The sequence below is a fragment of the Oryzias latipes genome, chromosome 1 (assembly GCF_002234675.1).
Source record: "Oryzias latipes chromosome 1, ASM223467v1".
In the NCBI taxonomy this organism is placed as follows: domain Eukaryota; kingdom Metazoa; phylum Chordata; class Actinopteri; order Beloniformes; family Adrianichthyidae; genus Oryzias; species Oryzias latipes.
In genome coordinates this window covers 2462578-2488941 of record NC_019859.2, presented here as the reverse complement: position 1 = coordinate 2488941, position 26364 = coordinate 2462578, and the positions used below count along the sequence as shown (strand labels likewise).

The following is a 26364-nucleotide window of genomic DNA, read 5'->3' as shown; positions in this document are numbered from 1 at the left end:
TTCTTTTTTTCTTTTGCAAAGTTATTGGTCCTTGACAGGTTTTAAATGATCACTAATGTTCTGTTTTCATCTGCCCTCCCCTGTTTCGTCAGTTTTCATGCCTGGAGCAAAAACTAGAAAGAAAACAAAAAGTGGAACACAACAGTAGACAAAGACGCCAATTTATCGACACGAGCGGAACGTCAGGCTGTTTTTCAGGCACCAAAGAAATGAGGGTGTAGTTTCTGCAAAAACATGAAAGATCTGTTTTTTTTAATTAACTCTGGCACTCAAAATCCTCCCTTTTTGTTTCCTTTGGTTATTTTTCTCTGTCTCATTACTTTCATGGCCTAATTCCTGAGCTTTCAAGTCCATGAGCACACCGTTGCACCAGCATAATCAAAGAACGTCCATCTAATCTGCTTTTTGGTTTTTTTGCTGATGTTTTCTATGCAAATCTTTTTCTTTTTGTTGCGGTTTGCCTGAGCAGCAGTCCTCCTGATGGGAGTGAGCCCAAGGCTACAAGAAAACTGCCGTAATGAGCTGCTGGGAGCCGCACGTGCACGCGTTAGTGCACACGCAGGTGAAGCTGTCAGCATCTCTTCTACAGGTATTTTCCCCGTTTGTGCGGTTGTAATCCTTTGCACCGTGCAGAGTAACGGTGCGTTTGGAGGTAAAACCACTCTGCCACATCACCATCTTCAAAATCGTGTGCGTTGTTTTTTTAATCTCTGCTCCTAATGATCCTTTAATGGGTTGGAAACGAGCGCCTCGAGGGAGGAGGAACATGTGTGTGTTTGTGTAATTTAACAAGCTGAATGAGTTACACACAGTCAGCCAGAAAGAGACAGGTACACCTTATTACCCTCATTAATTAATCTATAAACTAAAGCGCACCCCCCCACACACACACTCACACACGCACACACACACACACACACACCTACACACACAGGTGAGCAGGTAAAACAGGAAACTCAGCTTCACTCACTTGTGTTTCTTGAGTGACAGGCCCATGTGCTGCTTCATCTGCTGCAGGCCATGGTAGTCGGTGTAAATGAGGTCAAAGGGCAACGGACCGGTGAGTGGACAACTTCCTCTGCCAGGGGGCACGCCAAGGAACCTGCAACACACATTTAATCCATAATGCAGGCGGGCGACAAAAAAAAAGCAGGAGAGCGTTGACGCTGCATCTGACGGTGACTCGGAACACAACACTGGACTTTGGTTGCTGTCACAGGCGGACAGGTGGAGATGTTCAGGTAAGAAGAGTTCAGGTGTTTGGAGGTGAAAGATCCATGTCTGAATCCGACCTGAATTCTCACAGAGCAAAGGCATCAAAATCAGCAGAAGTCAAGGTAAAGAACAAATACAGTAAGTGATCTGGTCCTGAAAATGTTCTACACAGTTTGGATTGTAGATCAGTGGTCCCCAACCCACCGCCCCGCGGACCCTGCCTTGCTCTCTACTGGACTCCCCCCGCGTCAGGCGGGTGGCTGCCTGAAGCTTGAGGCAGGTTTCCCTTGGGGCCCTAGTTTGTGTCTGGGGTCGGGGTACGCTCAGAACAACTGGATGGTGGTCAGCTGCTTGTCTGGGGCTGGGGAGGGCTCTTCGTTGGGAGGGGCCTTGTGCTGAGGACGCCAGTTCTCTGGATGGGCAGGATCTTTCGGTCTCCTTTCCCCTTTGACCCCCTGCTACATGGCGCTGGGGGCTCCTTGTGAATGTCCTTCCGGTTTTTGTCTGGGGAGCTGACAGTGGATGGATTCCCTCAATCTGCAATCCCATTCCAACAAGAAATGCGTACAAACATAATTAATATAAATAAAGTTTAACCTCAAATACAGAAGGGGTTTATATAAATATACACCCCCTGAATCAGAAGATGCATTATCTGTCCAACACAAAAAGCCTTCAGCTCTGATCTGTCTGGACAGGACAGGTAAGGGAGAAAAAATAAAAATGGAACGTCCTATTGTTGTCTGCGTATCGTGAAGTGTTCGGATGAGAAAAGTCTCTCTTCTAATAGGTTAGACTGGACAAACTCCCAACAGCTGAGGAATCTCCACAAAACTATATACAGAAACTTCAGAAACACAATCTACTGAGCTGCGACAATATGATTCAACATGCAGATTGCATTCTGGTCCATAAAATCCTTCACAGTCTGGCTCCTCCCCCATTTAAGGAATTTGTCAAAAAACAAACAAAAAAAAAGACAAAACAGAAGCACCAAAGCAATTTCGAGAGGTGACTGATAAATCCTGCCAGAAAAAGCAGCTTTGGACAGACTGTTTTCTGCTTTCCGGCCTCTCAAACTTGGAACACAGTCCCAAAAGGCATTCCACTGCTCCCCACACTTCCATCTTTCTCAAAACAATTAAGGTCATGGCTGCAGGATAACCAAACCTGCACTCACAACTAACACTAAGAAAAATGCCAGAAAACTGTTTCCTAAACAAACGTCAAAATAAAGCAATGAGAGGAAAAAAAGTGGCCATAGTTGTCTTAGTATTGTTCTGATTTTGGCGATGTTTAGGATGTACACCGTGGGGAACTAAGTATTTTTAAACCTTTTAAACTAAATATGTTATGTTAATTTTATTTCATGCAATTTCATGTTAATAATGTACTTTTTATTTTATTCTAGTTACATTCTCTGGGTTGCTGGCCATGGTCAGCATGGGACAAAGGATGAAAATTAGCTAAGGCTATAATCCATCATATTTAGTTATTTATTTAGAGCACTTCAAATTGTTTTTTGTATGCATTGTCCCTTTTATTAAATAAATAAATACAAAAAAAGAAAGAAAAAAGAAATACTAATACAAATGTTGAAATCCAGCAGAACAGCAGCATCTATGAGCTTTTCAGCCATAATGGCCTTAATGAACAAAGTGTATCTGTATCCAGGCTGGGCCTTTAGATGATGCTTTTCATCTTTTTGCGTTTGCTGCATGGCCGTAACCACAGAGGATCTAGATAAGCATCAACGCTATCTGAAGGGCTCCGAGCAGAAGATCTGCTTCGATAAGACTTAAGGGGAGGATTTGGTCAAATCTCTCCTTTTCCAGCTCCACACTTATTATTTACAGCTGGGAGGGTTTTTCATGCTAAAATTCTGGTTTAAAAGATTAAAATAATGCAGTTCATATAGTATCAAAATTCAAGTAAATCTGTGGTTTTAACGTATGATTTAAACAGTTTTATGGCTTCTATAAAAAAATAATGGGATCAGACAGAGTCTGCATCGTTGAACAGGAACATACATATGTGCAAAAAGCCACCTTATCAGATTCTCAAACGCGGTTTGCCCTGAAAAGTTTCATTTTTAACTTCTTTCTTTTTTTAGGGAAGATGTGCGTCTGTGATGAATGCGGCAGGAGGAAAAACCACATGAGAAAGAAATGTGGACATTGTGAGTTTCAGGGCAGATTTGTGAGATGTGGGTGCTGCTGCACGCCTTTCTGCATCACACATGGCAGCCGTCCCAGACTGGGACAGTGCCATGCACGGCCACACTGGAGTCCAATTACCAGAGGTTCTCTGATCTGCTGGCTGGTCACTAGTCTAACAACTCTTTGAATGAAGGCTGCACGAACGGAGGCCAAGTCTTTTCAGAATCCGAGTTAAAGCTCCACATCACACAAGACACACAAGGAATTGTTTTGACAGAAACAATAATGTGCAACTGCTTTTTAAGATGCATGTGGTTTTAATAATGTTTGTGTATCTTTTGTATTGAAACGTGCTGCCTCTTGTCCAGGGCTCCCTTGGAAAAGAGGTTTTTTAATCTCAAGAGGACTTTCCTGGTTAAATAAAGGTTAAATAAAAAAAAGAATAATAATAATAATAATAAATTTTATTTAGAATGCGCTTTACATTTTAGATAAAATCCCAAAGCGCTAAAAGCGCTAAAAAAAAGAAACTGTGGATGTGCACTGACATGAGAGCAACAAACAGCAGGAAGAAAAAGGAAGGGGATGTCCTAATGCTCTGTCAGGTCATCCTTTCTTTCAGGTGGACCAATGTGTCCTTTGTTGAACTCAGAGGGGATTTAACACCAGCCGAATAATGCAAACTATCACAGCGAAGGAGCTGCAGTCTGCACCAAACAGCCCGATGTGAAAAGGTTTGAAAAAGAAAATAATGAAAAAAAATCGGTCCTGTTATATATAAAGGTCTTCAGGAAAAACCAAAGATTGCTAAAGGGGTTAAAATTACATGCAGATCAAAAATATTTGGAATTTTTATACCTAACCAGTCAAACTTACTGAAACTGTATGGTAAAAATGAGTTAAAAATGCTTGTTAAACAGACATTGCATTTGTTTTATACATAAAAAACAACAAATTCAGAAATCCAGAATGTTTTTTTATGTGTGCTTTTGTTGAGTATATTGATCCAGAGTGTTTCCACACACAGAAAAGCAGAAAATGAGCAGTAAAAACTGTGTATTGATCATGTGGAACTAACGTTTCTTACATTACCCACACGTGCAACTGTGTGCAGATGTGTCTGCCATGTGTGAGGAATACAAAGGACTTCATCTCATTCTGTCTCACTTCTTCTTTATTGTTTGATCTGTGTCTTGCTTCAGGGTTTCAACCAATTTTCTTTAAAGATACAGAAATATGTTGTGGATTTCATTTCTATGTACTGTGTAGCAGTGGTCCATGGGACCGTTGGTACTGGGCTGCAAAGAAAAAGAACCTACCCAATACCTAATTGTATTTCTAACCTGGTTCTGAAGGATGTTTTATTTCGAAAAACTGCTGGATTATCTCCACTAATGACTAATGAGCTTATCTAACACTACAACTATATGTTTAAATAGTCCAGCAGATGGGCTTCATCCAGATGAGTGGAAGAAACACGTGAAAGTGAAAAAGACAATACTGCCTCTCATAAATAACATGTAGACTTCATAAAGCAAGTCTTACAATTAACAGCTACACGAACACCCGTTGGACCGATCAGCAGTGAAACAAACAAACAAAAAAATCAAACGAAAATTACAACAGAAATTCAAATGAACACTTATTTGCAGAAAGAAAATTGAAATATGTTCTGCAATATTGGCATGTTGTGCAATTCATCCTCATAAATAATATAGTTAACAGAACAAAATAATGTACAAAACTGATATTCTCGTAAATGTGTCCGTCTGGCGGAGCAGATATAGGTGCAATTAGACAGACAGACAGACGGACAGACATATTAATTGTCCACTGGGGAAAGTTGTTTTCATAGTAAAACATTTCTTCATAAGCTACGGAATTATGGTATTCATGCATTTGCCTTTAGTTTGTTTGATTTTTGATAAAACAATGTATGGCGTATGTCTCAACCATTCAGAAAGCAACAAGAAATTACTTTTGCGCTGATCAATTTCCCATTTCCACGTGGATTATTACCGACATCTGTAGCTTGTCAGATGTAATTAAATAGATGGAAATAAAATGCCCCATCACAATGCGTAATGACGCACAATGGCTGATCTTGCGCTCTTAGAAGATGTGGCAAATGGAAGAATTCGGAGTGAACGCCTCTTTAGACAGCAAATGAGGACGAGTGGCTTATGATCCGGTTCAGACTTCCTCGAGCCGTCCTGTTGGAGCTCTGCGGGCTTTTGGGGGTGTGTCACCCCACACTCAGACGCCACTCCACTTAAAAGGGATTCCCCAATTATTGCCGCCAGTCCCCCCCCCCCCCCCCCCCCCGTGGCAGACACACTCTGGCGATGCAGCGCCAGACGTTTTTTTGCCTCGACTTTGATGTCCGACCATTTCTTTTTTATTTCGGCCACGGTCCGAGGTTGTGACAGGACAGAATCCCACACTGTGCCCTCCAAACAACACTTTTCTCCACTTTTCCACCTTGCCAACGATAACTTCTACTTCACATTGAGTGAAGTCACGTTTTTTTGATTTCCTCTCCGTGTGTGCCATGGTTTCGCAATTAATGAATATTCATTTGTGGGCGTTTCACGGACTATTTATGGGCAACTATGGGCGTGTCATGAGGCCGCAAAAGCTGCGCTGCATTTAAAATCGGTTGTGAACTATTAAGGAAAAGATGCGTAGGATGTGCGTGCGCACGGTTTTATAACTCCGAATATTTCTGTGCGTACGCACGCCCTATGTTTCATCCGTACGCCACTTCTGACGCAAATCCTACGCAAAGTTTTATAAATGAGGCCCCAGGTCTTCAAAATCTACCAAACATTTGTCTGATCCGATATCTGGTGAGGTGTAGTAGTACTATCTATCACATGCTTTCCTTCTCTGTGAGCTTCCATGATGAACATCAGAAAATGTTGCTGCCCCTGAGATCCTTCCCTAAGACCTTTGTTCCCAAGTCTGTAACCGTCCTGTATCTGTGTGTGATTGAATATTTAAAAAATGAAAACACTCCAGGGAAAATCCCTGCTGTCAACTAAAATGGTTATGTGGACCCCCCCACATACAGTAAACCCCCACAAAATAACCCAATCATCCATGAGATCATCTGCTCCCACGCCTGGCTTCTGCATCTTTTGGAGCTCTGTAAATTGCCTGTGTACACATTCAAATAATCAGTTTGCATTGCCTCACAGTCCCCTTCATATCTGTGTGTTTGCTGGAGAAGGACCTCTTAAACCCACAGTGACACATTTCCAGGTACCTGCGTGCGCACAAACCCCCATGTGCACCAAAACACAGCCGTGTGTGGAAGAGGCAGCTGACAGGCCCCAGCTATCAGCCACGGCAGGGTGTACCAGATAAGGACGCCGCGAGGCATCATAAACACCGGTGCGCCCAGACTGAGGCATGAATCGCAGATGAAAGGGGGAAGAGGTAAGACTTCAACATCCGTGTCGGCGAGAAATCAAATTCCTTGAAGAAGAGCTGCGGAGAAGCGGTGGATCGGGGCGAGAAGTTTCCGGTTTGCTGACAGACTGAGAGATGAAAAAATCCTGAACAGCGCAGAAAAGCAAAGGAAAATAGGACAGTTTGTACCTCCAGAGTCTGTCAGATAAAGACGTTTACTCTCACAGACACAAACAACCTGAGCGCCGGGCTTCGTCCCCGAAGACATCCGGCTGCCGGCTCCTTTCCCTGCGTCAGCAACTTCTGATCTAATCTCACTAAATCAAGAAAAATAGGAGGCAGCATTGCTCAAGACAGGGCAAGTCAGGGGAATTGAAGATGCTCACTCCAACACCGCAGGTGTTACGCCGCCCAGCACACACAGACATATGATCCCGCATCTGTTTGGGGATGGTTGTGTAAGTACGACGGCAGATGTATACATCATCCTGCTCTCCCACATGGTGCACATCAGAGAAATTCGGTTTGCGACCTGCCTCCTGCGCTCTGAAGGAATAACACAGAAGATTCGGTGCCGGCAGATGCCTCTCACTGAAGTGTGAGGTGGACTGTGCACGAAGGAACGCTATCATCTGGAACCAAGCGGACGTGTTCATCCGAAGTCCACGTTCTTCCTCACAGAGACGCTAAAGGAAGAGGGGGACCTCGTTACCATCGCAGCACTGACGGGAAGGAAGGAAGGAAAGAAGGAAGCAGTGGTCCATGGGACCGTTGGTACTGGGCTGCAAAGAAAAAGAACCTACCTACTACCTAATTGTATTTCTAACCTGGTTCTGAAGGATGTTTTATTTCGAAAAACTGCTGGATCATCTCCACTAATGACTAATGAGCTTATCTAACACTACAACTATATGTTTAAATAGTCCAGCAGATGGGCTTCATCCAGATGAGTGGGGGGCGCGAGACGAGCCAGAGGTAAGATCGACAGTCAAGTGCAGGAGCAGGAAGAGACTCTGACACAACTCATCAGTATGACCAGGGGCCTCATTTCTAAACGTTGCGTACGCACAAAAGAAGGCGTACGCCACTCTCTACGCAATAGTTGAAATTTATAAAAAGCAAACTTGACGGGGAAATGTGCGGTCCTTCACGCAAGCTCTGACCCAGGCGTACGCACAAAAACGGGTGAAATGAGAAACGGCGACACCGTCGGCAGATGGAAGAAACACGTGAAAGTGAAAATGACAATACTGCCTCTCAGAAATAACATGAAGACTTCACAAAGCAAGTCTTACAATAACAGCTACATGAACACCCGTTTGATCGATCAGCAGTGAAAAAAAACAAAAAAAAATCAAACGAAAATTACAACAGAAATTCAAACGAACACTTATTTGCAGAAAGAAAAGTGAAATATGTTCTGCAATATTGGCATGTTGTGCAATTCATCCTCATAAATAATATAGTTAACAGAACGAAATAATGTACAAAACTGATATTCTCGTAAATGTGTCCGTCAGGCTGAGCAGATATAGGTGCAATTAGACAGACAGACAGACGGACGGACAGATTAATTGTCCACTGGGGAAAGTTGTTTTCATAGTAAAACATTTCTTCATAAGCTACAGAATTATGGTATTCATGCATTTGCCTTTAGTTTGTTTGATTTTTGATAAAACAATGTATGGCGTATGTCTCAACCATTCAGAAAGCAACAAGAAATTACATTTGCGCTGATCAGGAAGGAACTTCAGGAGGCGTGATGCTGACCATCGACCTTCCAAGGCTGCAGCTCGTCTGCCTAAATGAGTTCAAGGTCACAGCGGTAACTGGACTTGCTATAATCTGAAAGAGCATGACAAACTCGGAAAACCCGCTCCGGTGTTTTTGGTGTTTTTAACATGCTGTTGTGGGATTTTTCCTGACATATATGGAGAAAAAGAAGAGTGTATCTTTATTCAACTTGTGATGAATAGGGAGCAGATGAAAAACTGCAGTTAGGTTCTTCTGTTATCAGACACGGTTGTGACGTCTGTCGAAACATGTCAGAAATGTGACAAAGAAGTCAGTTAATAATCCAGACACTTTGAACTTTAACGGACTAAAGATCGTATCTGTTGAAAATACACTGGGCGGGGCCACAAGCTCCCTGCTCCGCTCCATTCCGATGCATCCACTTTTGGACAAATAGATCCATGACCGTCTTTGTTTTCCTCGCCTGAGCTGGAATCTGGATCCAAACTGGACGGCAAGTGTTTCTTGCGTTTGTCATTCACCGATATGCGCAGATGTCCCTCGAGGGTTTTGGCTGATTACACAGTTTATGCGTATTTGACATAGTTTATACGCAGTTATTATGTAAATCCAAAATAATTGTGCGTGATTTTTGCAAGATGCATACACAGAGATGGGGCTTTCCCATAACTTTTATGTTGCGTATACGGCGCACATGTTACTTTAAGATTACATAATTGAAGCACGACGAGATAATCACGCACGGTTCATGTTCTACATTGATTTACGTGTTCTTTCATGTACTTCTTCCGTGACTTTAACATAAATCATTTGTGATCATCTCTAAAAATCTTACGTAAAGAAAACAACTTTTCTCACTTTTTCCATGCATATTGACGAATGACAAATTTTCAACCATACAATATACACAAAATGTCCATCGTGGCAGCGTGGGGCTGCCTTAACATTAGTTTGGGGATGTGAGGGGCTGTAAGATAGCAGAAGAGGATGTAAACAGCAGCAGGGAGGGAAAAGGGGGCGGCGTTGCTCTGCGCCAACAGTCCTGCCCACAACTCAGAGATGAGTTTCTGATCAATTCCTGTCGCTCTGCAGAAAGAAAACAAACTTTTGCATTTTCGATTTTGGCTAAAAACGTCCGAATCCTGATCAAAAGACCGGATTGAAAAGAGAGGATCGTAGCGGGACTTGAATGCATGAGAGTCTGTGTGAAATCAAACACGTGTCCTTCTCAAACAACACAGCCAGGGACATTCCTGCTGACATGTTTACAGTCAATGACACAACTATTTATTGATCTATAAATGATCAGCAGACGAACTGTTACTTTAAGATATTGTCCATCCTAACCTAAAACCCAACATGTATTATCTAATTACGTATCTTCAGCTGAAAAACCATTAAAGTTGATGAATTTTAGTCCAAAAAAGAAAAAATTAGTGTAAAAAAATCTAACATCACCCAGTGAGAAGCATTTATTTTTAATTGACATTTTAATTGGTTTTTGCTTCAAAAATTAATTATTTACAAATGTTACTTGAGCTAATTGCCAGAATTAGTTGAATAAAGCTGTGGTGTTTTTTTTATTACGAAAAACCTTTTTTTTCTCAACCAGAACATCCATTAAAAACAAACCTTTTTGTCACCAATTGGATTGTTTTTAATTTTTTTTTAGTTTGGTTCAGTTTATCTACACAGAACCGACTCCCAAACCAGGATGTTTCCAGTCACTTCGCCATGAAAACAAATCAAAACTGAATTACAAGAAAATCCATTTCATTACAAGTAATCCAAGGTTGTTGTAACCAAGTAGTTTTTTTTTTACATTTGCCTTTATAGGCAACACGTATTACAATAAAGGGAAGTGAGTCTGAAGCGTTTTAAAATTATGACAGGAGTCAAAATTTAAAAAATCTATATTTTTAACAGCAGTGTGTTTTCGGATTAATAGACTGATTTATTGATAAAAACAAAGGAAAAATTCTCAAAAATTGGATTAACTGGTTGAAAAGGAGTGGGAGGAAGCAAATTTCCATAATCCCACCACACAGGTTTATTTACCTGAGGGACCGGCAGAGTCAAACTCAGATCTGGACGTTTAGAGCAGATTTAAAAATTGTAGCATTTTGATGAGACATTCACTTTAAAAGAAATCTATATTTCTTTAAAATCTTTATTTTTTCTTTAGAACAGCTGAGTTTGGTGTAACTTCATGTCTAAACACAGGATGCTGAAGCGGCTGCTGGAACAGTAACCGTGCAGAAACGCTACAAATAAGAAATGTCAAGACGCTCCACAGGTCTCTGTCACTTGAATCTGCTGCGTCATCTGCAGACCCACCGAGGGGAATGAGGAAGACGAAGGAGGAAACCACAAACAGATGTAGATGTGAGGAAGGAGACTGACATCTAAATCCACACTATTCGTCTCTCAGCCTCATTCCTAGGTTGGCTGCTTTAAATGGGGGCAGTTTTTTCCTGCAGGGGGTAAAGAAATATCATGTGAGCATCGTACGGGCTAACGCCCGTGGTGCAAATTTAAAGGGGGCGGCGCTTGGAAACAAACAAACAAAATCAGCCCCACCATTGATTTTCTATTACCAGTGATGTCACAAAGTTTGGAACGGCTTGAAACCTGCGTAAAAGGGGAGGGGTGGAGGGCGCAGGCTGCGAGGTCAAACGGCGCACGGAGCGCAGCCTTGATTGCGGAATAACTGGATCATTGCATGCTCATGCTTTTAATGTCAGTCTTTATCAACTACGGTAGACATTTTTATTACGTGTCTTTTTTTTCATATCAAATGTATTTTTGAAGTATGCCTTTCATTTAGTTGGTGTTGACATTAAGGGTTTTTTTGTATAATATTTGTATAATTTTGACATATTTTTATGGAGAGCAAAATATTATACGTTATTTAAGGTTTAACTTGATTCCTTCTGGATTAATATTCCTGTTTTATTCATATTTATGTTCAAAAAGTTACGTTTCAAAGGTTTAAAAGTTTAGCTTTAGTGTGTTCAGTAAATGTTTTTCTTGTTCGGCCCAAAACCTAAAGCGTGTTTTGGATTGAAACCCCCCGTGCGACTGTGTTTGACACCGCTGTGATATACGACTCTAGAAAATTGAGGCATTTTTTCGTAAAAGGCTAAATAAAAATAGGGAACACAACAGGATGTCATCCAATTGTGTGCGCCGGGGGGGTGGGGGGGTGAGTTAGAGTTGAACCCCCAATGACATCGACCATCATACTGTGTAAAGGCTTCGTCCAAGCACCAGCATGGGGGGTTGACCCGTACAGGTGAGGCTCATGGCGATCAATAACAGAGCCGTGGAGCAGTTCTGATCCAGATTCCAGCTCAGACCAGGAAGACGTTCACGGATCCGTTTGTCTGCAGGTGGATGCATCGGAATAGAGCGGGGAGCTTGTGAGCCGCCCCGCGTATTTTCTACAAAACAAATCTAATCGTTTTTCAAAGGCATTTTTGCATCTGCTCCTGATTTACAACGATTTGAATAAAGAAATCCTCAGAAATGGCGTCTCTCAAGCTTGAATTTCTCTAATGTATTTTTTCCACCGGGGGAAAAAATGCCGCAAAAAAAACACAATTTTCATCAAGTCTGTAAACAGAACTGACAGTTATTTAAAAAATGTCAAATAAAATTCTTATAATCTCAGTTTAGCATCCAATTTGATTTAATTGCTTTTTCCTCATTTCATTAATAAGAAAAGAGGTGGTGGTGACAGTGACCCATAAGGAGGAGGCTGTAACGCCTAATGAATCAACATCTCATGACAGATTCTGTGATCACATTAGGAAGATAATCTAAGATTTGCTGCTCGGTTTAATAAAATAAATCAGAGAAGATGGAACTATTTTGATATTGTTTAAGTCCGCGGCTGCAGATTTTCTCAAACGTGCGTCTCTGCTTACGCTGCAGGTGCTGCACATGAATTTATCAGTGGTGGTCATGCGTTGCTGCACTGGGAGCTAATTAAAAACCATAATGTGGTTCATAATCTTTCAAGCTGGGGTTCATTATTCCCTTTAGCCAATAATGGCTGTAGTTCTGTCCGCTGCTCTGACATTATGTCAGATCTTTTTCAAAGCTGCTGCTTTCATGGAGACTCGTGAGCTTTGTTTCCACAATAAAGAGGACCAAAACACTTTGTGGTGGAGTCAAATTAGAAATGCAAGTTTCAATTAATGTATTACAAAGATGTGGAGTAAAGTGGAATAAGGTTTTTTTACAAAAACAAAATTGTTTTAAACTTGTTAGAAGCATTTATGATTCTGCTAAGTAACAGTCAAACCTGATTCCAAAAAAGTCACTAAAGTATCCATATTTTCTGTTTTATCAAGTAGAATGAGCTGACAAATCTACAGTCTTTACTTTTTAACTTCTGATATCTGTCGTCTAATCTGTTGCTCTAAATTTAGCTCTTCTAGTCATTTCTCAAAGCGGCAGAACTGCTGTAAGCGCGCATGTCAGTCACTTTTGATGTGAGGATATTTATATTTGTACTCTTTTTTTTTTTTTTTTTTACCCGAGGACAACTTTAGGAATAGTAAACCAGGAGAGGATAACACAATCTTACAGAACATTAAGATTCTCTTACTTTGAACCACCTGATTTCCATGAACAGTCCATTAATTCACAGAGGAAGACAGAAGAAAACATCCTCTACCAGGCGGACGCTCGGTGGAAGGTCAGGTTTATGAATGCCAACACAGGTAATGGGGATAAAATGCAAAGTTTAGCCTTTAAAAGACGAAAGAAATATATTTTTCTATGAAAGTTTTGATCAAAAGTTCAAACTAACAGCTTTGAGGATGAGTTCCAACATGATCCAACCAAACTTCACATTTTAAGCAAAAATCACAGCCAGAATTTAAAATTTTAAGGACAAATATAAATTATTATTATCCTTATTTGTAGTTTTAGAACAGAAAAGGTTTAGAGGCTTTTATTTCTCCATTGACCCCCATGTTAAAATTCATATTTGCACAGTTCCAAAAATGTCTTGAAGGTTATTTTTTCTCCATGACTGACGGCTGTGAGAGGAACGACGTAACTCTGTCTGGTCCCGTTCCACTGTTTTTTCTAGCTTTAGTCCGAAACTGCCTTCATGGGGGGACACGGGGTGTCTGCAGGTAAAACAATGGTCAAACCCGCATGGAGCACGCAGGAGACCCTCGACGCTCTAGACCCATCTGTGAGTTTGTAGAAGCAAAATGTTGATACAGATTTTTTTCTAGGGCGTGCTGTGAGCTACACACTGTAGTGAACACTTAAACAACACGTCAGGGGGACTAGGGGAGATACAGACGTCATACGGATTTTTCTTTTTTTAATCCTCCCAAATCCCGCGAACTGTGAACAGCACTAACACAGTTCACAGGTTTTGGGAGGGTTAAAAAAAACCGTCTGTTTAAGCAAAACCTGCACATTCATGATGGGTCTGAAATGTTCCAATAAATAATTATTATTATTCATAATAATAATTTGATCTTTAAATTTCAGACTCTTGCAGACCAACAGCAAAAAGCAACAGAAAACTCAACAAAGAAGATTTTCCAAACAAGACGACATCTGCCTCCATTTAGGCCGGATTCATCCTCAGCAAGAGAACAAATAGAAATGTGTTCTCGCTAAAAAAGCTGAAATTAAAAAAAAGTTTGATTTGTTACTGCAGCTCTGATTTTGGAGGTTTTTATCTATGGTCTATCTATAAAATCTATAATCTATAAATCTATAAAATCTTTTTTATGTTTATTGCTTCCACTCTTACGGAGCCCAGGTCCTGACATAGATAAAACAAAAAAATCTCGGTCCCACAAATTAATATCTTGTTCCCACAAAATAATTAATTTGTGTGAACGAAATAATTATTCACGTCATAAGTCATTCCTAAACACGGATATGCCCTCCGTCTGGCCACAACAGCCGCTTTCAGCAGTAACTTCTGTGTCTCTGTGACCCACATTCGTTTAAGAAAGGAAAAATAAAAACAAGAATGATCAATTCATTAATGTCTCAATGAATACAAGAAAAATATCATAAGATTTAGGAAGCTTTGTGCTTCACCACACCGCAGCGATTTTCCGGACATAGCTCCTAGCTCCGCCGCAGAGTTCAGTCTACCGGCCAGGCAGCTGGGATATTGTAGTTTAGGGTCGAATAGGAATAATAATATTCAGGACTTGTCTTTTATTAACATACTCTTTAGCAGTGACTTTACATCCGAAGGCTAGAAGGCTACATGCTAACTAGCCCATCATTAACCTGTTGTATTTGAACGCACCACTGTAACAATTATTCACGTCATAAGTCCTTCATAAACACGGATGTGAGCAACATTTGGATTTCCAGCAGATACCTTCACATTTCTGTCTGTGTGTCTCATTACGTTGCATGGAAGACACTGAGGATGTTTAGAGATCAGATTTATATATTTTAAAAAGCACCAAAGCATCGGTAATCAGGTTTTCATGTCTGGGTTCATTCACATCCTGGTACGCTCTCCATCCTGCTGCAAAAGCAAAATATGATCATTTTCTTATTTTCATCGAGACAATAATAAATCGATCATTTTTGTTTTTTTATTTACGAATGTGGGTCACAGAGTCACGGAAGTAGCCACGGAAAGCGGCTTTTGCGGCAGGACGGAGAGCGTACCGGGATGTGAATGAACCCAGACATGAAAACCTGATTACCGATGCTTTGGTGCTTTTTAAAATATATAAATCTGATCTCTAAATATCCTCAGTGTCTTCCATGCAACGTAATGAGACACACACAGACAGAAATGTGAAGGTATCTGCTGTAAATCCATGTCTCGCTAACATCCGTGTTTATGAATGAGATATTTTTGATTTTATCCATGTCAGGACACGGGCTCCGTACATTCTAAACAATTCTTAGGGGTTATTTTTTTATTAGATCATTCCATCAGAATTTAAATGTATGCGTTTTAAAAATTGTGTTTCTCTATATTTCTTTAAAACAAAAAACATTTTTGCAATTTAAAAAAGAGACACAGTACTCTGATCTGAGCTGTAAGAGTCAAACTCTGAACTGAGCCAGAATCACTGCAACTACAGTCATTTTCTTTTTGTGAGCGTCTACTTCTCCAGCTTCACAGGGATTCTGTGTTTTTCTATCAATGGCAGAACGTTTGTGTTTTACAAACTTAAGAAATCTTAACTTTTCCTGTAGAACCCCAAACAGCCATCCTCCGAATTCTTTTCCTTTTTGGTAAATCACTTTTTGTCATCTTTTATTACATCAGTAAATCTCCTCCTTGGCCTTCATGTCGGCCTCCTGCCTGGGAGCTCTCACCTCAGCGTCCAAAACTGATAAATTCTGCTGCTTTCGTCTCAACGCTTGTAAAGCATCTCAATCTGACTTTGGGCTTTATCTCATAACTGCAGACGCTTTTCCTCTGATCAAATCCATCCATGTCCCTCTAAAGGAAACTTCAACTTCTTCCATCTCTGCCTGGAAAGTCAAGTCTTCTCAGCAATGAGACCAACGTTTGGAGCAAATACACAACAAATGTGCATTTTCTGTTAAAGTAAAGAAGAATTTAAAATTCAAAGAGGTTTTTACTCTGAGTAAGTACAATAAATGTATCTTAACAGATGGCATGTGAAAGATGCCAGAGACATAATGTGCTGTCATGACAACAGCATTAACTTTAAGAGAAAACATGAAAAAGTAGAACAGACTGCACAGAGGAAGCAGTTGAAATGAAAACGTACTTTTATCTGGAACAAATATAAACGTAATTGAGAACATTTGTGTTGCTAATGTATGAAAAAAGCTCTGTAAATAAAGTTACATTTGGTTTGAACCTGGAAACATTCTAAACATTATTCACAGATGTGTGTTTTCCTGCAAAAATCGACACTGGAAAGCAATAACATGTTTGCTATATTTTACCTCTAAGTTGGCTGGAGTGTAATTTCCATGGAAACGCCGATGTTACCTACAGCTGAGGGAGGATTAGAGAATGAGGCAGAACCCGACAGAGAGCAGGGAGGGTCAAGAGATGTTCAATCCTTTACTGAGTCCGCTTGAATACAGCAGAGATGCAGCTGAGAAGCAAAGCGACACGCAGCAGATCTGACGTCTGAGCAGATTTAAGAAAGAGTCGCCAGCTGGAATTAGAATTGGAATTGAGAGGAAACCATTTTTCATTCAAATGGTTTAGTAAGCCAAACTCCAAGACTGGCGGTTAGGCTGCTGAGGCACTTATCTTCAACTGCCACCCAAACCCCATTGCACTGGCCCCTTTGATTTGTCCTGCAGGGACAAATCAAAGGGGCCAGTGCAATGGGGTTTGGGTGGGGGGGTGATCCCATGTCATCTCTTTGGGCTGGAGCCAACCAGAGCCCCTTTCATCAGGCACTTACCTGCGAGCCCTATCCTCAGGTCTGACTCCAAGGTGGGCCCAAGTGATTCACTCTGGGAAATGTATCTGGATCTTGGTTATTTATTCTCAAAGAGGGGTTCAGGACCCCTCTTTGGCTTGTTATGTGGACCTGCCTGCTATGGAAGACCTCACCTGAGGGCATAAGCCCCAGACTGCCTAGCTCCTGGTATCAGTCCAGGTCTCAAATCCCTCCTGGGACCCAGGGGATGCCTCCTTGGGGAGGTGTTATGGGCATGTTCCACTGAGCATAGACCTAGGAACGTCCCGACATCACCCCAGAAGAGCTGGAGGAAGTGTATACCTGGACTTGTCCACCACCTACAGTGGGATAAGGCCTGACGTGAAATTTCAAAATCACACAAATCTTGTTCCAGGCTTTTTCTTTCACCCCTTTGTTCCGGTATACGAACGACTTGGTGTCATAGAATTCCGGTCGGGGAGAAAAGGGCAATTACTAATTTTTCCTTTGTGATAATGTCTACAACGTTTGGCACTTCCGTGCTTTGAAAAGGACGCTAACCCCAAATCCAAGTCCCTGATTGGTCACAGTTCAGCATCGTTGAGGTTTAGCGTTAAGAAGTTCGTCCGGTTAAACTTTCAACGAACGCCCGTTTTGTACGTAGCGCGTGCTATAAACGGTCAGGTACGAGGGCTGATGAAGGTCCCAAAATGCAGAGACAGGAGCCACACGGTTCCAAGTCAAGGGGTTTTCATTTAATTGTGGTGGTCCCTACTGAGCAGAGAGAATGAAGAAAAGCAGCTCTCGTGGTAATCAGGTAAACAGGGAAATGACGGCATGGACCACCACAAGAGGAAGGCAGAGACGAGACTTAAATACAAACAGGACTGACAACACACGGTGAAAACGATCAGGAGAGATTGGGACCAGGGAAGTAAAACTCAAAAAGTGGGAAACCTTCAAAATAAAACAGGAAACAGAACTCAAACATGACAGAAACAAAATTAAATGAACCATAACATTAACTTGGGATGCGTGAACGTGAGCGTTCGGAACACAGACGCTCAAAATTCTTAGAAAGTGCGCTAACAACAGGACAGTGGTTTCATTCTATCCATTCAAATGCAGCTTTTGAAACAACACTTTTTCCTTGCGCTACGTGCTCTACATTTTAAAGACCGAAACAGAAAGTCTGAAAAGTTAGAAGAAATACGACATCTGAAGTTTATGGATTATAGAATTCTCTATTGTTGAAACAATGAGTAGTCATGTGGCTCATTTCTCTTTACATGCAAAACCGTCTTCCACTTTCAAAGCCTTAAGGATGCTTCGGTCAGCGTACATATGGACTCAAAAGACAACAAAACTGAAGGAGTTTTACCTGTTTCCACAGACAGATGGCGACTCCCTCTGAGTCTCTGTGTGAGGCCGAACATGTGTTTATCACTCGAAAATAATATTATTATATCAAAAACGGTGGTAATCACAATCTGTGGTGTAAACACATCCAGCTGGATGTGCAGTGATGCCAAACCACGCAGCCCAACCTCCCAGAAGACATTTCCTGACTATGTCTGAACCTCTGGAAGCCTCAGAGCTGGCGGATATTCTGCTGCTTGCAAAGGAAAAGCATTTAGCTGGGATTTTTAGATAAGATGATTGTACCAGAGTTTCAATGAAAGGGCGTACCCGCGTTTGAAAAATGCCTCTAACACGCTCGGCCTAAAAACCGCTTCTTTTGCCTGGGTGGGGTGGTGGTGGGGGCGCACACTCTGCCGGCAACTTGGCAGGGGTTCCTGGGCGGGTGCCTTCTGGGCGCAGGGTAGGCAGTGCGGCTGACCGGGAACGGCGGCCGGGTGCCGTGCTGGGTGGCTGGTCGCCGTGGCGGGGGCTGGGGGGGGGGCTTGTGGCTCTGGGGCCTGGGGTCGTCTGCCCGTGGCCGGTGTTTCGCCCGTGGCCGGTGGTTGGCGCGTGGCCTGGCCCCCCGGGGGTCGACGCCGCAGTCACAGCAGGGGTTAATGGGTTCACTTGGTGGGTTTATTTCATTTTTATTATTATTATTATTATTATTATTATTATTATTATTATTATTATATTAATTATTTTATTGTTATTATTAATATTATTATTTTATTATTTATTTATTTTCTGGGGGGGGGCTGGGGGGGCCGTGTGCTAGTCCTTAGGGGGGCCAGGGTATGAATGGTGGGGCTGGACCCCCTGCCCCCCGTTCTGGCACCGGGACCCTTCCTTGCTGGCTGTCTCTCGGCGCCGCGAGGCTATGGCCTCCAACTGCGGCTGGCTTGCCGTTTCTGGCTGCCCGGCCGCTCTGGGAGGGGGGGCGCCTACCGCGGCCGGCTGGGGGGCCGGTCGCTCGGGGGAGCCTTCTCCCCCGGTTGTGCCCATCCGCCCGCTCCTCCCCGCTCTCACCCAAACAAATATTGCACACAGGCACATAGGGCCCCGGGATCTGGATGGGAGGGGTATGCTGGCGGGGCTCACTGGGGATGCCCCTCTCTGGGTTCTCGTTGGCACCCGCCCTCCTCCCCTTTTTTTACTTGCATATTAGACACTCTGATTCATCTAGGGCCTTGTGGAGAGGGTCTGGTGGAGGGGGGCACGGTGAAACATCCGTGCTCACCTTTCGCTGGCCCCCCCCACAATTTTAACTTCCTCTGTAGACACACACACTGCATGTTAGCAGCACACACACAGCAAATACACACCACTCACAGAGGGACTCCGGAGTGGGGGGCTTTGCGGCTTGGCAGCGGTGGAGCCCCCCACACTGGTGACCTCCTATTTTACCTGCAGCACACACACAGCACTCCCACACCTCCATACATGGGTGGGGTCGGGGGGGGGGGGGGCGGCCGGTCTTCACCCGCCTGGTCCTCTCAGGGCGGCCGGGCTTATGGGTATCCTGTCGGCTGCGGGAGGGGTCGGGCATGCAGCGCTGGGGGTCGGCCGGCTGGGGGGGGGGTTACTGCGTGGCGGCGGGGGTAGGGAGGGTAACCAGATGATTGTGAGTATGTGTGTGTGAGTGCATGGGTAGGACCGACCTGGGGGCTGGCTCGCTGGGACCCTCTGGGGCTTTCCCTCCCCATCACAGAGAGGGGAGGGCACTGAGAGGGTAGGGGAGGGGGTGTCAGATATTATGGCGGGGGGGGGGGGTTGTAGTGCGTAGGGTTTTAGGGGGGTGGCTGTGGCTGTGGGTGCGTGGCGATCCCTGGGTTGCTAAGGTCGCGTGCCTGGGCTGGCTTGCGGGGACGGGGCGCCGGTCGGGTGGTGGCTGGCTCATGGGTTCCGGGGGCCCTGGCTTCGTCCCTGGCCTTTGTCTCGGTGTCCGGCGCCCGGTGGCCCCCATGGCTGCCGCCTGGTACGGCTAAGCGCTCCTGTCTTGTGGCCTGGGGGCCGGACACTGGGTTCGCTTGTGCCTCTGGGCATTGGGGGGGCCCCTGTAGGGGGGCCCTCTCTGTGCCTGGCTGGTGGGGTGGGCGGTCCCCTCCTCCTCCCCTCCCGGGCTGCCTGGGTCCGGATGCTGGGGGGGCTTCTGGCCTGGGGGGCTCTCCTCCCCTCTCCTGGTCTGGCTGGTCTGGCTGGGTAGGTACTGTCTCCCTTTATGAACACACGGTTCACGTCGGCAGCATGCATGTATCTCCACCCCCACGTGCACGTGCACACTGCCACACTGCTCCCTGTCTGCTTCATCCCTCCTCCTTACCCACAGTGTATTGATGGACAGATTTTTTTCGCTCATCTTAGTGTCAGATTTTCACCTTTGATGTAACATTCGTCTTTCCAGCAGATCTGGTATAATTGTTACAGCTTAAATTAATAACTTAGTCAAATCAGTGCTTGTATCCCCCACCTTTTCACCTTTCTTCTTTTTATTCTCTTCCCCTCTCCCTCCCCACACACACTAAATGTAACAAATAAATAAAAAATAATACGACAAAAAGGGGTTTATACAAATCTACACTCTAGTTTCTCAAAGCTATATAACCTCTTATTGTGATAGTAAAACCTGTCCAACACAAAAAGCCTTCAGCTCTAATCTGTTTGCTCAGCTGTTGGACAGAACAAGTTAAAAAAAATAAAAATAAAAAAAAATAAATAAAAACCGCTTCTTGCGGGCTCGACTCCTTCGAGCGTCGGGGTCAACGCAGAGCAAATGGCAATTACTTCTGAGCCGTTGCCAGATTCTTTCATTTCATCTTCTTACTGCGCTCTCCACATGCCACTAAAAATGAAGTGACAGGAAAAGGCACAGAGGTGCTGACCGCCTACTTCTGCAATGGCTGCTCTCCCCCCACACACACTCACAGAGAGTGGCTCCCCGTGGCCTGGTTCCTTTCTTCCTTCCTTCCTTTCTTCCTTCCTTCCTCTCAGCTGCCACATTCATCTAACTGGCAACAGATTGAGCTGAATTGCCGTCAAACTAGCCTGTAAGGCCACCCTGTGAAGTGCACGCTCAGCAAAGACCATGAGATAAACTCATCCACGTCTACACGTGTGGAAGCCAGTGAAAGCGGGATTTTCCTGATGTCTGTACAGCTGAAGGAAAGCTAGATTTGCAATAAAAAGATGGAGTCTAAAATAAAGCCTTTCTGTCAAAGGTTCTACTGTGAAATCTGTGTTTTCTCCCAAAAAAAAGAAAAGCCAGGACGTCACTTTTTAAAAATCTTTATCACATACAGGCTTAATTATGAGCACTGTCTTCATATGTCCATTACAGTAAACTATAAATGAACTCTCTACATTACAACCTCAAAGAATTACAAATAAAAACATCAACAATAATATCGAGGAAGTTAAAAAAAAGCTGGAGATTGTTTTATTTTATTTTTGATGAAATATTAGAAAATAAAGATGTCTCTAACTCTTCTTGTGGTTTCTCTGCCATTCTTAGGAGCTGATTTCTTGATTGAATGATTGACCTCTTACCCCCCAAATCCTGCAGATTGTGAAGGAACCCTTTAATGCTGTCCATGTGATCATTGCCTGCTTCTTGCTGCAGCCTCACCTGCTATTTTTTTAATTTATAACAAGGTGGATGAAGTGAACGCTTTGTGTGTGGCGTAAGGGCAACAAACAACAACATCACCCTTGTGTTATAACTTCCATTATCCCTACGACTACTTCAGGATACCACATTCACTCAGTGGTACGTTCCATTTTGATGACATCAGGTGAGGGGGCCGTACGAGCCTCAAAAGAATGAAGAGACACACCTGAGCTCCCTTTAAGATGCAGCCGCTCCCCCACTGCTCCAAAACCTGCAGCATCCGTACAGTGACTGAGGCTTAATGTTAGTGCAAACCAGACTGAGTTAGGGTGTGGAAATTCCCACCATTCCACACTTTTAGTTTAGTGTTTAATTTAATGCTAAGGTGTCCTAAAATTCAAAATGAGCTTTTGGTGTAATAAACGTCTTGGCTGGCGGTCTCCAGTCTCTACTAATTTTGTTAATGTTTGCAGAAAAATTGTATTGGAGGACTTTGGGTGGATTCAGCAGGACATTTCTGATTGGAGCTACGGTGGCCTTTTTGGTCCAGTTGTACAGTTGTTCTGCTTCGAGCACAGATTGTATTCAGACTGAGGAAACTTAGTCCAATCAGAAATGAACCGAGACCACCTCCAAAGATGGGCTGGAGAGGGGAACCTGGTCCCGGACCAGGGTCCGCTGACACCTTTAAGCCTTTGTAATAATTGTAAGCCTTTGTAATAATTGTTTTCTGTTCTTCCTTTAGTTCACCCCCCTTCCATGCTCTCTGTGTTTCCCTCCTGCTTTCTCTCATGGGCTTGGACAGGAAGTTGATCACATTCCAAGTTATATAAAAAAATCGTTTTTGCCTCTGGCTTCAGAGCCTCAACAAGTCTCCGTGTGCTCTTTTGTTGCATCCACAATAAATAACGTCCAGCCAGAGGATTTCAGCTGTGACTGGTAACAACAGCTGTAGGAGTTTGTTGTACAAAGTAACACAACTCTGGACATAATCATCCCCACAGTGGCCAATTACAGCCACAGACTGCAGCCAATTATAACGCACAGAAGTATGCTTTTCTTAGACACACACACAATCACTTTGAGGGGAGGGAACGCTGTAGACAACAATAACGACAAACACTGTATGTTTGACTGATTACTCCCTGAAAGTAGAACACTTAACGTATAAATGTGACTTCCTCTCTGTTTGGATTTAACCTAATATCATTTTTTAAAATAACACTTGTAGTTTTTCTTTGTAAAATAATGGAATCATTTGGTTGGTAGATTATTTTTTATCCACCAGTATTCTCATCTGATGAAAAATTTGAATAAAATGGGTTTCTCTGACCTGAACATTGCCATTCCTGGATTCATCCGTGGCTTTTGGTTGTTTGAATCTGCAGGTGTAATTGCTTGTATTTCGTTATTATGATCCCAATAAAGAAACTTGACGGCTCAGATTTTTAAGTCCCTGCAGAGGAACGAGGGTCAAATCCTCCTGCAGGAACACAAAAGCTGTCTGCAGCTTTAGAGAAGCAGACATGAGCTTAAAGATAAAAAGAAAAACATCTAAAACACCTATGGGTCGGTGTAAAACACCATAAAACTAATCTAGCCTGAAGTCGAGTTTTTCCCCCCAGAAAACTGATTTTTTTTCCCACTTTTATGGTTTAAATCAATGGAGCTATTAGCTTTACCTCCTCATCAATAACCTGATCATTTAAGCCCCTCGGTAAAAATCATAAATGTCCTGCCGTAGCTTTAAGCCTTTCTAAATACATCGATGATCTAAAGATCAATAAAACTGTTTGTGGTGCGAGACGCATTAAGAAAGTAGGACTTTTATTGCACATCTTTGCTTGACATCCAAACAGCCATATTGATCGGGCCCCACTTTTCCTCTTTGTGTTTTTGTGTTACTGAAGGCTGGAAACGACGTGACAACTCTGCATGATCCCGAAATAATGGCCCGACTTCTCTTCATTTCACTTTTCTGCAGCCACTTGTGTAAAGATGGACATTAGACGTATAAATGACCCCCCCTACGTCGCCTTAAGTGTCATAATCTCGGCTGTAAAAGTTTATTAATGCAGGACTTAAGATATTATGGCGTCGGGCACACAGTCAAAAGCTGGAGAAGGGAAGTCAGCCTCACAGACGCTCTTGGTGTCATTAAGGTCATTTTTGAGAGATAAAATATCTCTCGATTTCCCGTCCTGGGTGTCCGCAGATGTTCCTGCTACACGCTAAGCGTCATCGCCGTGTTTCTCATTTGAGTTGTGTCGCCACACTGGCTGATGATGACTATGAGATGAGGTGTCCCTCCTCTTTCTGTGAACATTCAAATGCACAACATTTTTCAAAAGACAAGAAAAATATGGCTGAGGTTTTTTAGTTTCAAAAACTAAATGGAAAAGAATCTGAAGAACTTTTCTTTTGTTGTTGTTTTTCATGTAAAAAACATTTCCTTCCACCCACTTGTCTGTGGATGCAAGTTCTGGATCTGCAGTCAGCAGAAAACATGTTGGCACGCTAACACTGGATAAAAAGACACACCAACGCAGCCTCACAGTCAATTTCAAGTCGAAAGCGCTCCAGATAAATCAGCTGGAGCTTAGCGCCCTCATCCCTGATCTTTCAGTTAAAAGTTCAGGGCCTGATTAACGCTCGTCAGCGCATGAGGCCGACACTTGGCACTTGAAATGAACCTGACGGCAAAGACAAAAGTTATTAATCCAGTTTCAGTCATGAGCCCGTTAGCTCTAAAGGCCTCAGCCTTCATGGAGACGTACAAATAAATCAGTTTGTTGATTTTGGGTCAAAGATTCACAGGATGTATGACTGAGATTAAATATGCTTTGTCTGTGCTAATGTGCAGACATCAGCGGTAAAATTAACTCCAACTTTCCAGAGGAGTGAGCATCTGCTCCGACGGGCTGCTCCACAAGAACCACAACACCTGCAGGTACAGTATAGGAGTGTGTAGGTGATCTGATACGTATCATGATACACAGTGTGTCATATCGCAAGACTGCAACACAATATAGACAACATATCTCTGTATAATCTCAATATATCAAATGCCTTGGGAAAAATGTGTCTGTATTTTGTGCGTAATGTGTTGTCGGGATGGTGTTAGGGGGTGTAACGATCAATCAATGAATCGATTTCTATTCCTATGATCCAACCATCCGATCGATCCGTCTGAGGCAAAATCAACCAAATCGACCTGTATCATTTAAAAAAAGTTTCACAATAGATGATGGAAAATACCAAAAAGAGCAATGCACAACTAACACAACAGTTTCAAAAAACACAATAGAGTGAGTGAAGGCATTTATTTGAAAGACAACTGTGGCACTCAGACGTTTGTCTGGACATTTGAACCCACTAAGCAAAAGCAAAAGCAGACAGAAAAGCAGTTTAAACTTGATGTATGGTGATTACAGCTGCTGTTTCAGCTTTGGGTCCCAATAATTTCCAGCATAAAGTGACTGGTCCAGTCAGACACGACTCACCCCTGAAGGTCCTTCACAGACATGGAGATCTTCAGGTTGTGTCCCAGAACGTGAAGGGCAGTCAGGATGTCGGCCCACTGCACCATTTCTCCCAGGGGTCCTCCCTTCAGCACCTTTGGACTGAAAACGTCCCCTGACTCCTCTGTCAGGAAGCCCACATGGATCAGGATCTGAGAGAACGAGAGGTCCGAGGGTTCAGAGTTGAAATACAAAACCTGTGGAAGAGCAATCAGGAAATCCAGAATTTCCTGTCGACCTTTAAAAACGTAAGGAAATAAAAAAAAGAAAAACTTTCAAAAAATTGGTAAAACTTGTCGAAATAATCTGTAAACACGTCCAAATACTTATTTCACCAACAAATAAACAGACAGTAAGGATGGTGGTTACATTTCCCTTCATTCAAAGCGTTTTTTGTCATCATGTTTATAAAGACAAAGTTTTAAAACTTCCTATTGAGAGTTAAGATTTAAACACCTTATTGGTAAAAACTTAAATAAATCCTTGATGACACAAATCTGTACAAGCGTCCAACACGAAAGGGAAACATCAAAAAATTACCACGGCTTTAATTCTGAATCTTTACACCATTTGCACCAACAAGAAACCGTCCTGTCATGCATAACCAACCAGCGTCTGTATAATTACTCAACCCACCACCAAATAAGCAGCACATTACTTTTCACAGTGGATTTAACACAGCCATGTCCAAACCTCGCTCTTCTGAGTAATCCTGATGAACTAATCCAGCATGAAAACACCTCCAGCTGCTTCTGCTTGCAAACGGATGCCGCAACTTGGACCATGACGCATCCGAAATGAGCTGGAGGACGGCTGGGAGGAGTTTAAGTTTACGTGGTGACAACTTCCTGTCTGACTGTGTTTTCTCTGAATGTGAGAACAGAAACACAGGAAGGAGA

General features: G+C 43.0%; 1 protein-coding gene across 2 annotated transcripts in view; it reads right to left on the bottom strand.

Moving 5' to 3' along the window:
- mgat5b (mannosyl (alpha-1,6-)-glycoprotein beta-1,6-N-acetyl-glucosaminyltransferase, isozyme B) overlaps positions 1 to 26364 on the bottom strand; it is a 161068-nt gene that overhangs the window by 32448 nt on the left and 102256 nt on the right. For both annotated transcript variants that reach the window (XM_023954032.1, XM_023954031.1), the window contains exons 8-9: positions 25448 to 25617; positions 971 to 1102 (exon numbers count right to left, since the gene is read on the bottom strand). In XM_023954032.1, the coding sequence (XP_023809800.1) occupies positions 971 to 1102; positions 25448 to 25617 (302 nt within the window). The remainder of the gene's footprint in view (positions 1 to 970; positions 1103 to 25447; positions 25618 to 26364) is intronic.